The 13,875-nt window shown below is 38.3% G+C and overlaps 1 protein-coding gene across 1 annotated transcript in view; it reads right to left on the reverse strand.

Annotated features, from left to right (window-relative positions):
• TM9SF3 (transmembrane 9 superfamily member 3) overlaps positions 1–13,875 on the reverse strand; it is a 59,048-nt gene that overhangs the window by 40,858 nt on the left and 4,315 nt on the right. Inside the window, exon 2 of the mRNA XM_061402953.1 lies at positions 8,626–8,821. Within this exon, the coding sequence (XP_061258937.1) occupies positions 8,626–8,821 (196 nt within the window). The remainder of the gene's footprint in view (positions 1–8,625; positions 8,822–13,875) is intronic.

Consider the following 13,875-nt stretch of genomic DNA (forward strand, 5'->3'; position numbering starts at 1 on the left):
TGTGTTAAATCAGACATTCACTGATAACTGTCATTAACAATGTAGTAGTTTCTCTGATGAAGTTATGAGGTATACAATATGACATTTACCCATACAAAGCTTTGAAAAGATTCCTCACAGTCTGAACTTTAGCTTAACCCTCTCTTTTCCAACCATCTACCATCCTCTCTCCCTATACTCTAGCCAAAGTCAACCACCTGCAGTTCCCACACACCTTGTGCTGCCGGGGCCTCTGGACTTTGGTTTGTACAGTAAACCCCACCTCACGTGTCTATCCTAAAATCTTTCCCACTCCTCAACTCTGTCCCCCACAGAGTGATCTCTGATTCCCCAGCCCTTTCACTGCTGAAACCACGCAGCCTGCCCCTTCGCTGAAGCCCCACGGCTTTCTTTCCATATCTCCTACAGCACCTAGGCCTGCACCACCTAGAACCTCACACCAGTACTCAGCTTCTCAAAAAGACCACCAGGTCTTGAGAGCAATGTCTATAACTGATCATAACCTTTTTCAGCCCCAGCTCTGCCTGTTTCAGTATCCTGCACCGAGCAAGCACTGAACAAATAAACAAAACATTTTAACAAATTTTAAGAGCATGATTTTCCATTTATTTGACAAAGGAAATTACTAAGTATGCACACAGACATGCATCTGCCTGTGAATGGGGGCGGGGGAGGGGGTGTGGAAGTGTGTGGGTGTAAGGAAAAAATACCAATATAAACAAATGAAATTTTTCAGCTGAGTATCTCAGAAGGATTGATACAGAAGTCTTGAAGAGTATCTTTCAGTGATATAAAGTCTAGAAAACAAATACTGAGGTAAAAGAGACAACATCATTATGGAAGGCTATAATAAGGACCTAGGTTCGTCATATTTGAATGAAATTCCTCTTGCAGGCATGTAAGCAAATACAAACATCACCAATAACTGAAGAGCTTGGTCGCTCAACTGAAACAAGCACTTCCCTCTGGAGGAAGCCACTTCGAAGACAAGGAATGTAATGTCTCTGAATATACCAAATCGCCACTCAGCACTCTACATGACTGGAACACAACCTGAAAAATCCATCACCACAAATCACAACTTTAAAATTACAATAGGATATACCTTTCTCACCTGCTCCAGTATTCCTGCCTGAGAAATTCCATGGACAGAGAGCCTGGTGGCCTACAGTCCATGGGGTCGCAGAAGATCCGCACACAACTTAGCGACTAACCAACAACAACAACAACGCGCTCTTTTCACATGAAAGACACGCTGTGAATCCGGAGGAGGATTCGGGATCTTACCAGTGCAGATTTTTTTATGGGGGAAAAAGAAGAAAACCAAAGTTATATAAAGTAGCAAATGTAACGCTGATCTTCCAAACAGAAAGCAAGGGTAGATTCTGGAAACTACATGCCAGTAAATCTGTCATTCTCAATCAATTTTCAGTAAATCAATTCTCAACAACACTCCAGACTAATAACTGAATAGACAGTGAAAGCACTGAAAAAAGAATGTGATAATTATTCATGAGTTCCCTAAGAACATATCACACCTTCCTTTGTTTACTTTTTCTTTTGATAGCATTACTGAATTGGAAAATCAAAAATATTCTATCTGAAATTCAGCAGCACTCAGCAAAGTTTCTCATGAAGTCACTTTAGACAAATGATAGAGAAATGGGCAGAACTTGGATTTTAGTCTGGGTATCATTACTTACTATCTTTGTGAATAAAAGCAATTCACTTAACCTCTGTGATCCTCAGGTCTCTCAGGTGTAAAAGAGATAACATCTATGCTATCTCCATCCCAGAGCTGTTTTAAGGACAACAAGTGCCCATATAGTCACAGATAGTGACTCTAAGTACCTCTCTGAAAATCCAATCAAAGTGATATCTCCCTTATCCCCTGAAAATGCATATTCACTCAAAATTAAGAGTACAATTCCAGAGGGTCTACAGACCCCTGAAGCCAGAGCTTGTTACTCAACTTTGTATACCCAGAGCCTACCGCAGGGCTCTGGAATACAGTAAGCACTCAAAAACTGCTGAATGAACCTTTTAAAAAAGGCTGAAAAACTGGCATTTTCACTGTTAATTAATAACCATAAACATAAACAATATTAACTGACCCAACTGACTGGCAGGATAAACTGTATAATTTTTTTCCAGGTGGCTATCTGGCAACATGTAAAAACAACTGCCATGTATACCTTTGGATTCAGTAATTCAACTTCTAAGAATTTAACCTAATGAAAGAGTCAAAGATGAAATAGAGTACCTATGTGCTAGTATAGACAAATGCATCATTATTTCTAACAGAAAAAAAAGGGGAGGGGGGAAGGAAGGAAAGAAAATAATGAGTAAACTGCCACTGGGAAATGGGGGAAATTATAATATCCACTCACAGAAAACTAAACAAACACATTTAAACAGTAATTAACAATCTGAGGACAAGCTCATAAGATGTTAAGAAAAAAAGATTAAAAACTAATTAATACATAACATTAAATGAGCAAGTGTTCAGAACAGTATCTGGCACATAATAAACATTATGTAAGTGCTCATTAAATACATTTTTAAAATCATACTAATAACATGAACCCAATATTCAAAATCTTAAATAATGCAAATGATTGTAAAGATGCTCAGAAAAAAAAGAGGAAACTATTACTAGTATTTATATCCAGGTGATTTTTATACTCTTTACACTTCTCTGTAGTTTCTAAATTTTGTACATTGATCCTATCTCACTGTTAAAATAAAAAGAAATATATATATACACACACACATTGTTTTGAAAACAAGAGAGACAGATGTCAATCTGAAGAAAACAATGTTAGCAATGGTTTGAATAAGAACTTATAGAAAGACTGTGCTTATCAAATTTTCAGTTAAATTTTCAGTGTGAAGTTTAAAAAATTGCTAACACCATGAATTCAAAATATCTAGTCCAGATTCAATGTAAGATTCAAACTGCCTGGTTGAGCTACAACACTTCAGTTGAAACCAACAGGACAGAACACTGCATCGAGTTCCCAGACTTCCAACTAAACAAGGCAGCCTGACCACAAGTGTCTTTTACCTTCCGAAACTCCATTAAAATGTCAATAGAGGAAGAAAAAAAACGTAGGCGCACAAGGACAGAAAGGAAGACAGTGAGAAAAGATTTCAATAAATGTTGAGGAAATGGAAAACAAATGGAAGATGGCAACGACTAATAAGCCAGAGGAAGCTGTAACAGAAGGGACGCTAGGACTGTCGTCACAGGACACAGGAGGCTCTCTCAGGACCTGGAGGCACCACACACGTGGAAAGGTGGAGGACAGACAGACACAGGGCTGAACACACTGTATGAGACTACGTGTATGGAGGACTTTGAAGCCCAGGTCCCCTCCCCCACCCACCACACAACCAGATGAATACCCTCAACTTGCCCCTGCTGCTGACCAAAGGCACTTGCCCTAGAGAACTTCAGCAGAGAGGCTCCAGCCTCAGAAGAGCAGGAACATTATGAGCAGGAATCCAGGGACTGGAGACGGGGTGGGGTTACCAAAAACAAAAATCTTCATTCAGGCTGAAAGAAAGGACTTGCAGCTTCCCAAGCCCTTTCCCCACCCTTTGGCAATCAGGCTTTACCACCCCGGTCAGATATCTGAAGGGAAATACTGCAGAGTCGTTAAAACTCAAATTGGTTAAAGCTCAAACTCTAACGCTGGGCTGCTTAGTTCACATTCTCACTTTCCCACTTTTCACCTGTGAATCCTTAGACAAGTTTACTTCATCTCTGGGCCCCAACTTCCTAGTCTGAAAAATAGGTATAATACACCTCTATAAGTTTATTTCAAGGATGAAAATAGACAAGATTGAGAATCACTGAATTAGAAATACAAAAGAGTCTTAAACAGTCCCTGGTATATCTCCATATCTGCAGTACTCACCATTTCACTCTACAGAAGTAGAAGAAATACCAGTAAAATAAGTTAACCCCTCTGTTAACTTGGAATATTCAAGGAAGAGAAAATTCAAGGGAAGATCAATAAAATAAACAGGAGGAAGGAACCCTCTATGCTATGCTATGCTAAGTCACTTCAGTCATGTCCGACTCTGTGTGACCCCATAGATGGCAGCCCACCAGGCTCCCCTGTCCCTGAGATTCTCTAGGCAAGAACACTGGAGTGGGTTGCCATTTCCTTCTCCAATGCATGAAAGTGAAAAGTGAAAGTGAAGTTGCTCAGTTGTGTCCAACTATTAGTGACCCCATGGACTGCAGCCTACCAGGCTCCTCCGTCCATGGGATTTTCCAGGCAAGAGTACTGGAGTGGGGTGCCATTGCCTTCTCCGAGGAACCCTCGAGAAGCCATCAACTTTTCAACAATTAATATTTATATTAATTGTTCATTATACCACACGAATTCTTGTAAGAGAGGGAATGGAGTGGTTGGTCACCTCCCCTGCTTAAGAATTACTATTCTAGTTCTGCACTGCTAGTTATTAGAGAAATGCAAATCAAAACTACAGTGAGATACCAGCTCACACCAGTCAGAAAGGCTATCACCAAAAAAATCCACAAACAACAAATGCTGGAGAGGATGTGGAGAGAAGGGAATTCTCCTGCACTGTTGGTGGGGATGTAAGTTAGTAGAGCCACTATGGAGAGTAGTATGAAGGTTCCTTAAAAAACTAAAAATAGAGCTACCACATGACCCTGCAATCCCACTCCTGGGCATATAACCGTAGAAAAGCATGATCCAAAAGGATACATGCACCCTAATGTTCATCGCAGCACTGTTTACAATAGCCAAGACATGGAAGCAACCTAAATGTCCACTCAGCAGGGAATAGAAAAAGAAGATGTAGGACATATCTACAATGGAATATCACTCAGCCTTTAAAAAGAATGAAATAATACCATTTGCAGCAGCATGGATGGACCTAGAGAATCCATCTTACATCTTACTGAGTGAAGTAAGCCAGACAAAGGAATATCAAGTGACATCCCTCATGTGGGATCTAAAAAGAAACGACACAAATGAACTTCACCTACTAAACAGAAAGAGACTCACAGACTTAGGAAACAAACTTATAGTTGCCCGGGGGAAGAGACAGCTAAGGACTTCGGGAAGGTCATGTACACACTGCTCTATTTAAAATGGATGACTAATAAAGACCCACTGTATGGCACATGGAAGTCTTGCTCAGTGTTACGTGCCAGCCTGGATGGGAGGGGTGTTTGGGAGAGAAGAGATACATGTGTCTGTATGGCTGAGTCCCTTTGCTGTTCACCTGAAACTACCCCAACATTGTTAATTCGTTATACCCCAATACAAAATAAAAACTTTAAACTTAAACAAAGAAAAATAACTAATGAACCAGTTATCATAAAGAACAAGTAGGCACAAACCAGGTGCCAGACAATTAGAGCTCACTATAACTTAATAGCTAAGGATGCAACAGTGAACAAGAATTCAATTGTCCTTGCCCCTGTGGAATTAACTAAACCACCCAGCAGCTTGAGGATAAGTCAAATCCTATACTATAGTCAATAAACTCAATTATTGTTTTATAATTGAATTTTATAATTTAGTCAATTAGCATTTTGTAATTGCTAATACAAAATCAAGTTTGAAGTACAGACACATACTATGTGCTATTAGTATTCATAACAATGACCTTTTCCTGAATGTAAACTTTCAGGAACTTTGATAAATGATGTATATGCATCATCTCATTTAAATCTGATGATTCTATCAAGTGAATATTTCCCTCATTTCAAAGATGAGGAAGTAAGATTAAAGAGGCTGAATAATTTGTCCAGAACCATACAGACAGGCAGAGGCAGCGCTGAGATGCATCAAGTCTCTGACTCTAAAGCACATGTTCTTTCCACTCCATAAAAGCAAGACTCCAAGAGAGAGGTACCCTTGAAAATTAAAGGGTAATGATTTCAAGTCTCAAAGATACCCAATTTGAGTATGCCCTTTTCTTTCTAACTTTCTCTAAATGTTCTCAATGTAGCATTTTGTTAAGTGGTAGTATAAAAACTATTAAGGAAGGAAAAAACTAAGTTGTACATAAAATCTTGAAAGAGGGGTATCCTACATTAGACTCAAAACTACCATCTTCTCCTCTAAGAATGCTTAGTCATGTCTGACTCTTGGCAACCCCACAGACTGTAGCCCTCCAGGCTCCTCTGTCCATGGGATTCTCCAGGCAAGAAGACGGGAGAGAGTTGCCATTTCCTACTCCAGGGCATCTTCCTGATGCAGGGACCAAGCCAGAGTCTCTCCTGTCTGCCTACACTAGCAGGCGGGTCTTTACCACTGCGCCACCATCAGTTTCCTAAAAGCATCTATTTAGTGACCTTCATTTTACGAAACACCACCGATCCATTTAGCCTGACAGAATCTACTAGGTAAAAAAAAAAAAAACTTACATTTGTGTGAATGCACGCCTAAGTGTGTATCTGTATTTGTATATAGCTAGTTTTTCCTAGTGTCACAGTATTTCCAAAATTGTATTGTCTTACTTGAGTACACCTTCAGAAGAACCTTTAAAAATCAAATACTTAAGGGATGAAAGATTAACAATATAAATACTTCTACAATTCACACAGGGACAGAGGGCTCAAGTTTCAATAAGTATTAGCATGCTGCAGTATGCCTTAGGTAAATCGTTTCATCTCTGGGCCTCCCTAAGAGGAAATCAGATGTCACCATCTGTAAGGTCCATTCCACCTTTAAAATTCTACGATACAAGAACAACCAAGAAACCCCACAAAACACTTTTCAAAGCGTGATCAACTTTATCTCTGAACAGGGAGACCAAGGATCTACAACTGAAAGAGAAGTCTAATTAGCATTTTCTATTGCATCTGGACCACGTAACGTGGCAGCTCCTTTAGCAGCATACCCATGCTGTAGTGCAGGGTTGACAGAACTCCAAGGAACTGTCGGCTCTTAGGGAGTGACATCAGCCAGTTCTGATTCTTTTCATCTAAAAGTGTTTAGTCTGAAAGGAAAATAAATTTCACTTCTACAGCCCATGAAAACCGTCCCCCTCTATCTAAGTAATCTTTCCATTTCAGCCTCAAGAAACTAATAAAATAAGAATGGTTAAGACAGCTGAAAGAGTAACTCTTCTTCAGTAAGTACAAGTGAAGATTTCAAAAAGGGATGAAATCTGTTCATAGTAGCAACGAAGGACTCAGGGTTTTTGCCTATTCTTTCTCTGGATCCTTTTTAATAAATTAGACATGAGTATCAAGCCACCAGGGAAGTCCATCAAATATGGGAGGGGAGAGAATATGTGAATAAATGTAGTACTGAGGCTCTTGAAGACCACATATTCTAAGTTTCCTCCTTATTTCTGATTAAATAAATTACCTCATTAAATTAAAACAAGCCTCAGGGCATGTTTATAATAATTCATAAAGTCACAGGCCATGCCATTGTGGTTTAAATTTATAACTTAATTTTATAATTAAATCCCAAGGAAAGTATAGAAAAAAAATGTAAATGCTTATACCTATTTTCAACAATAAGGAAAAACATCCTAAAAACAGAATTTAACAAATCAAAATTAAACATTACATTCAAAATATTATCTTTAAAATACCTCTTTTCACACTCTTTTCCCAAAAGACTAAAAATATCAGAGGGCCATTACTAATCATTTCATACATGTAGACAATAAAGTTAAAACTGGAGTAAACAACTTTACTAAAATCAATAGAGTAAAAGAAACAAGATTAAAATTCAAAGCTTCTGATTACAAGATTCATGCTCTATTCAGACATCAAGATACCTAATCAAAGATCCTGCAAAAATTCAATTACTCAGGTATCTGCCCACCAGGTAAAAATGTCCATGCAGGAAATACCTGCTGAGACAAACTTCACAGAGAAAAATAAAAAGTATAAACACACTCTTGGGCACTAATAAAACAAATAATAAATAGCTACAGGGGATTTCCCCCCCTAATTTTAACAAGTCCTTGACTTAAAATATTAAACCACACTAAACAGGTATTGAGAGGATAAAGCAATACAACACTGATAAATACACTGAGCCAATCGTACAAATTTGAATTTGAGACTTTACACATAATTTTTAAGTATCCATACAGCCCATTACATCTCTGTACCTCTGGAAATGACTCCATTGGCAATCTATGAAAGCTTTCCCCAAACACATTATGTCCAATCACTAAAGAATTTACTAGAAAACACCTTTCAGAAATAAATATGCTAAGGAAGTGTAATTTTATTAATAAGATCCATGAATATTGTATAAATATTCAAAACAAATCTTTGTTGGTTACTAGTATACTTTTCTAAATATAACACACATAACTTAAAGATAAAAACATCTTTTAGGGTTAGATGAGACTTTTAGGGTTAGAGTCTGGAGCAGTGGATCTCAAACAAGGGTGATTACCAAAGTTTAAAAATGTTTTTGATTGTCACAACTGGGAAGTGCTACTGGCATCTGGTGGGTAGAGGCCAGGAACTCTGCTCAGCGTCCCACCATGCTCAAGACAACCCACCCCCACACCCCCACAAAGAATCATCTGGACCCAACGTCAACAGTGCCAAAGTTGAGAAACCCTGTTTTATCATGAGGACTATTAAGGTTTACGTACCTTTGAATTTAATATCCAGACCACTAAATTCCAATTCAACTCCTTGAAGTGCTTCTCCCAGAGTTTCGTGGTAATGACTAATACTTTTTTTTGACCCCACACAGAATGGAAGTGAAAAGTACTTATATGTCTCTTGGCGATTATGGTAGGGCCCAACAGTATTCATCCATAAGACAACTTCCTCTTTATCCTGATACTGAAACAAACAAACCAAAAAAGCAAGTTAAGAATATGTTTAAAAAAAAAAATCTAATTCAAATTAAGGGAATATTTTGCTATTTATTCTAAACAAAAATGTACTATCTCAGTTTTGGAAGGTTTAAAATAAAATGCTGGAAGCTTGTTTCAAAATGATGATCAGTTTCTACACATTAAAAATGAAATTTGGTGAATTTTAAAATGATATATTCTGATTATGGTCTCAGGCAGATTCATGTTTTCAGACTTTGTTTTATAGAAGATACTGTTTAAATAAACCCCAATAACCTGTAAGAATATGTTTAGACTTAAAATTTACACTATCAAATAACGATAAACCTAGAACCAACATGATTCACCATGCTAATGTGGACAAAGGAGGAGGAAACAAAATCAGCAGTTTATCCGGAACCTGTGTTAATCACTGGGAACTCCAAAAATCTAATGTTGTCAGCAAGCACAAATAAAATTTCACCTTTTTTCCCCCCCACAATCACTGGTCAAAGGGAGGAAATGACCAAAGAAGAGGAAGAGAAAGCCATACTGTGAAACCTCCACACCTCATCCAAGCTATCATTCTGTCTTTCCCTTTATCAGCCTGAAACACAGCTACCGCATGCAAATTTTTTTGAATTAACAATTATGGCTTTACCCATCAGTGAATACTTTATGTAGCTAAACTTGGGCTGTGGTCCAATGACTTTGGGTAAGTGACTTCACATTTCCAGGGTCTGACTGGGGAAACTAATAAAGATTTCTAAGATCTCCCCAAGTTTAAAATTCCAATGATTCTATGAAGAGTAGTTACCAAGTGATTTTAAAACTAATAATCCTAATTAGCAATATAAATGAAAGACAACATAAGATGCAGCTTGTCAACGAACAGTGAAGAACTTATATCACCAATTATTTACTGAGTACCTACTATGTGCCAATAATTGTGTTCATAACTGAGACAGCTTTGAACAAGATACATTTCCTGCCCTACTAGAGCTTAGAGCCTAAACAAAAAGATGGACACTAAATGAGCAATTATAATCAGGCAGGGTGCTATGGAGCATGTAAAAGAGAAACCTGACCAACCAGCCCAAATACCAAACATTACTCCCAGTCCTCCATCTAATGGCTTCCTTCATAGCTCAGTTGGTAAAGAATCCGTCTGCAATGCAGGAGACACTGGTTCGATTCCCGGGTCAGGAAGATCCCCTGGAGAAGGGATAGGCTACCCTCTCCAATATTCTCGGGCTTCCCTTGTGGCTCAGCTGATAAAGAATCGCCCACAATGCAGAAGACCTGGGTTCGATCCCTGGGTTGGGAAGATTCCCTGGAGAAGGGAAAGGCTACCCACTCCAGTATTTTGGCCTGGAGAATCCCATGGACTATACAGTCCATGGGGTTGCAAAGTTGGACACAACTGAGCGACTTTCACTTCACTTTTCCTCCATCTAAAATGAATAAACATTTTCCATCAAAATCCAAGATCTCCCAAATAAACTCATCCCACCCAAATGCAACCCCTCAAAACTTTTTCTAATGGTATTATCGTCTCAGACATGGAGACTCAACCCCCAAGTCCCTCTGCATTCCAAAAACCATTGACTTGTCTATTCTTACATAAAGCATCTGCCTCTTTTGATTCGTACCACCATCAAACTAGGACTTAGATCTAATCACCTTCAAACATAATGTCTCACTGTCCTAAGACATCATTCGGGTACCTCATCAAGGAAATAAAAAACTACCTGACTTTTTGAATACATAACACATGTACTAAGCACAGTACTAGGTGTTAAGGCTATAAAGGTAAATCTTGTCCTAAGTGTATAAAGCAAAATCACAGTCCAAAGTGGAGCCAAAAAAGTAAATGATTTACAGTGAAGAAACAGTGTTACAATTAAGGTGAAAAGAGTATTGTAACAACAGTAAAAGAATGATTATTTTTGCTTTGGCACAGAAGGATTGGGATGAATAATAATATGGAAAATCACAAGCTGTTTCAAGTGAATCCAGAAAAACTGTACATAATCTTTATGTATGAAGAAACCAATCAAAAGTCTTAATGTACCCATAGATACCCATTCATAACTATTCTTGTTACTTTAGGGGCTTGAAAAATATCCATATGACATCACCCTTCTGTCCAACGTTCAAGGTCTCACTGCACTAGTCAATCAAGGTATTCCTTTCTGCACAGATATAGATACAGCATAACAAGTCTCAGAAGAGTTCTCTAAACCAATCAGTATCCACTGAACAGAGCTGGTATTATAATAGAATTGAGACCTGTTCACAGAGTAGAAACCTTTTGGCACAGTACCATGTACACAAAAAATATTTAATAAATATGATGAAAAAACACTGAAGAAAGGCTGAAATGAAAGGTCATTAGCAACTTAGCAGTTTTAAGTATGTGCACTGAATGCAATGGTATCCTTTGAAAGAAGTAAGGAGAGGTAATCACATGTACCCATTCAGGATTATAACCCTGAAAGAGAGGAACGATTCTTGTCATTAATCCTGCTGAGAGTCTGCAGAAATTTTATAAACGTTAACAACTTGTAAAAATAAACAGAACACCTTCTCTATAAATCCTAATACTCATATTCCTCTAAAAATAGACAAAAACTTGAACACTAACACTTGTTAAAATAGAGCATTCATTTATTTCATACAGATTGAAACATAAGACTAAAATAATTTAAAGGTCATAGTGTGTGTTAACTACACATTCTGAAGTCACTCATTTTAAACATTCATGAAACCTTTAATGGGGTAGTAGAGTTCTGATGACATGATGCAAATTGTACTATAACAAAATGTGTATAATTCTGTAGCCTAGGATTCCTTCTGGGAAGAGGACTGAAGCAGGGATTGGGGGGAAAATACATATATATATATGTTATATAGACATAAGCACGCATACACACACAGATTAGGGTGAATATTAAGGTTAAAAATGTTTCTTTTACATTGCTCCTTATACAGATCACAGATTTCAAGAACTTAAAATGTTTACTTTTCATTATAGTTTTTGATTATCCCTGAGAATAAGTATTTCCAAGACAAGGTCAAGGGGAGAGTTCTTTTTCAAGAGAGAAAACTGTCTTAAAAGATCTTGAAATAAGAAAATACTAAAAGGAAGAAACGTTTTAAGGAGAAAAACCTTTCCTTCTGCTAAGCTGCTGGAAGAGTCCCTGGGCTCCCCAACTCGGTGGATAGACAGGACTGGTAAGGCTCTCCCCTCCACCTGTGGCGGTCACAAGTGTGAGTCGCTCAGTCATGTCCAACTCTTTGCAACCCCATGGACTGTAGCCCGCCAGGCTCCTCTGTCCATTAAATTCTCCAGGCAAGAATACTGGAGTTGCCATTCCCTTCTGCAGGGGATCTTCGCAACCCACGGATCAAACCCGGGTCTCCGGCATTGCAGGCAGATTCTTTACCATCTAAGACACCAGTGGTGCGGCCAAAAGGCTAGTCTAATTTGCTTTCAAAACATCTCATGTCTTAGCAAGCTCTTTATAAATACTTTCCTCGGAAAAACTGAATTGCCAAAGAGCAAGATGGAATTTAATAACTTACCTGCAGGGTGTAATCAGAAGTAGGGGAGAGAAAACGTAAAGCATAGCAGTGGATCAGAGGATCCCTGGGCATGGGGGTGGTTCCTTCCATGAGGCTTCTTAAGGACATATCATGTGCTGGGCACAGTCCTAAGGTCTTTATATATATAAACATTTAATCTCTCAAAGCTTTATATGACAGCTCCTATGATTTTCCCCATTTTACAGATACAAAAAAACTAAAAAGAGATGTTACATAATTTGTCCAAGATCATTCTAATTTGCATCGCATTTATAAATTTAGGACTACACTTTTGCTAATCCCTAATCAGCTTCATTAACTGAAGAGCAAAAACTAAATAAAGGAATTTGGGAAAAGTACAGTTGTACAAAGCACCTAAGGAAGTGCTAAACACTGAACAACTTTTCCATTTGAGCCTTTAAACTGCCCAACAGGAAAAAACCTTCCTAAGAAGCTCCTGGTGCTCTAATCTCAAAAGTAATGACCTTTGTTCTCAAGAAGTCACCAATGTTGGGTCTCTCATTTAAATACGGACCCACTCCAGTACTCTTGCTTGGAAAATCCCATGGACGGAGGAGCCTGGTAGGCTGCAGTCCATGGGGTCATGAAGAGTCCGACACGACTGAGCAACTTCACTTTCACTTTCATGAACTGGAGAAGGAAATGGCAACCCACTCCAGTGTTCTTGCCTGGAGAATCCCAGGGAGCGAGGAGCCTGGTGAGATGCCATCTATGGGGTCGCACATGACTGAAGTGACTTAGCATAGCACAGCATATGTGCTGGGAAAGTGCAGGTACAGAAGCTTCCCTCCTTGATAGACATGGTGAATTACCTTTTCTCAGAAGGAACACTTCAGGAGATAAGGTTACTGACGATCTCATGTAAAATCCAAATAAATCAGAATTTATGTAGACAGGCGAAGAACTGAAGACTCAGACTAATTTCCCAAATGCCATTACTTTTATGAGATGAGGGAAAAGATATATGCTTACTTTAAAACACATATCTGAGAAAGCAAAATTCAGTTCTGAAATGTTTCAAAAATCACAGTTTCAATGACTTTTAATTATTTAAAACACATACATCAGAATGTGAATACAAACAAATTATTAGTGTATTTTTGGATAATCTCTTGAGATAACTGCTCTCTCTCAAAATAACTCTATTCCTAAATAAACTTTTAGTCTACCATAGAGTACAGCTGAAAATAGGACAATGAATTCTGGCACTTCCTAAAACTAGATTTATATTAAAACACTCACAAATTCACTTGTAGTAAATAGTTTATCCTCTTTACAAATCTTCACATGTTTTAAGAGTTCCATACTCCCAAAAGAGATAAAGACTAAAGGCTTCCATTTGTCTAACCAAACAAAACATCTTTTTTTTAACCCAGTGGTGTAATAGTGCTTATGGCAGGTGTTGAGCATAGGCTATCCTAAGCACAGAGCGGGTCCTTCCAACATTACCCA

This window comes from Bos javanicus, chromosome 26 (assembly GCF_032452875.1).
Source record: "Bos javanicus breed banteng chromosome 26, ARS-OSU_banteng_1.0, whole genome shotgun sequence".
Classification (NCBI taxonomy): Eukaryota; Metazoa; Chordata; class Mammalia; order Artiodactyla; family Bovidae; genus Bos; species Bos javanicus.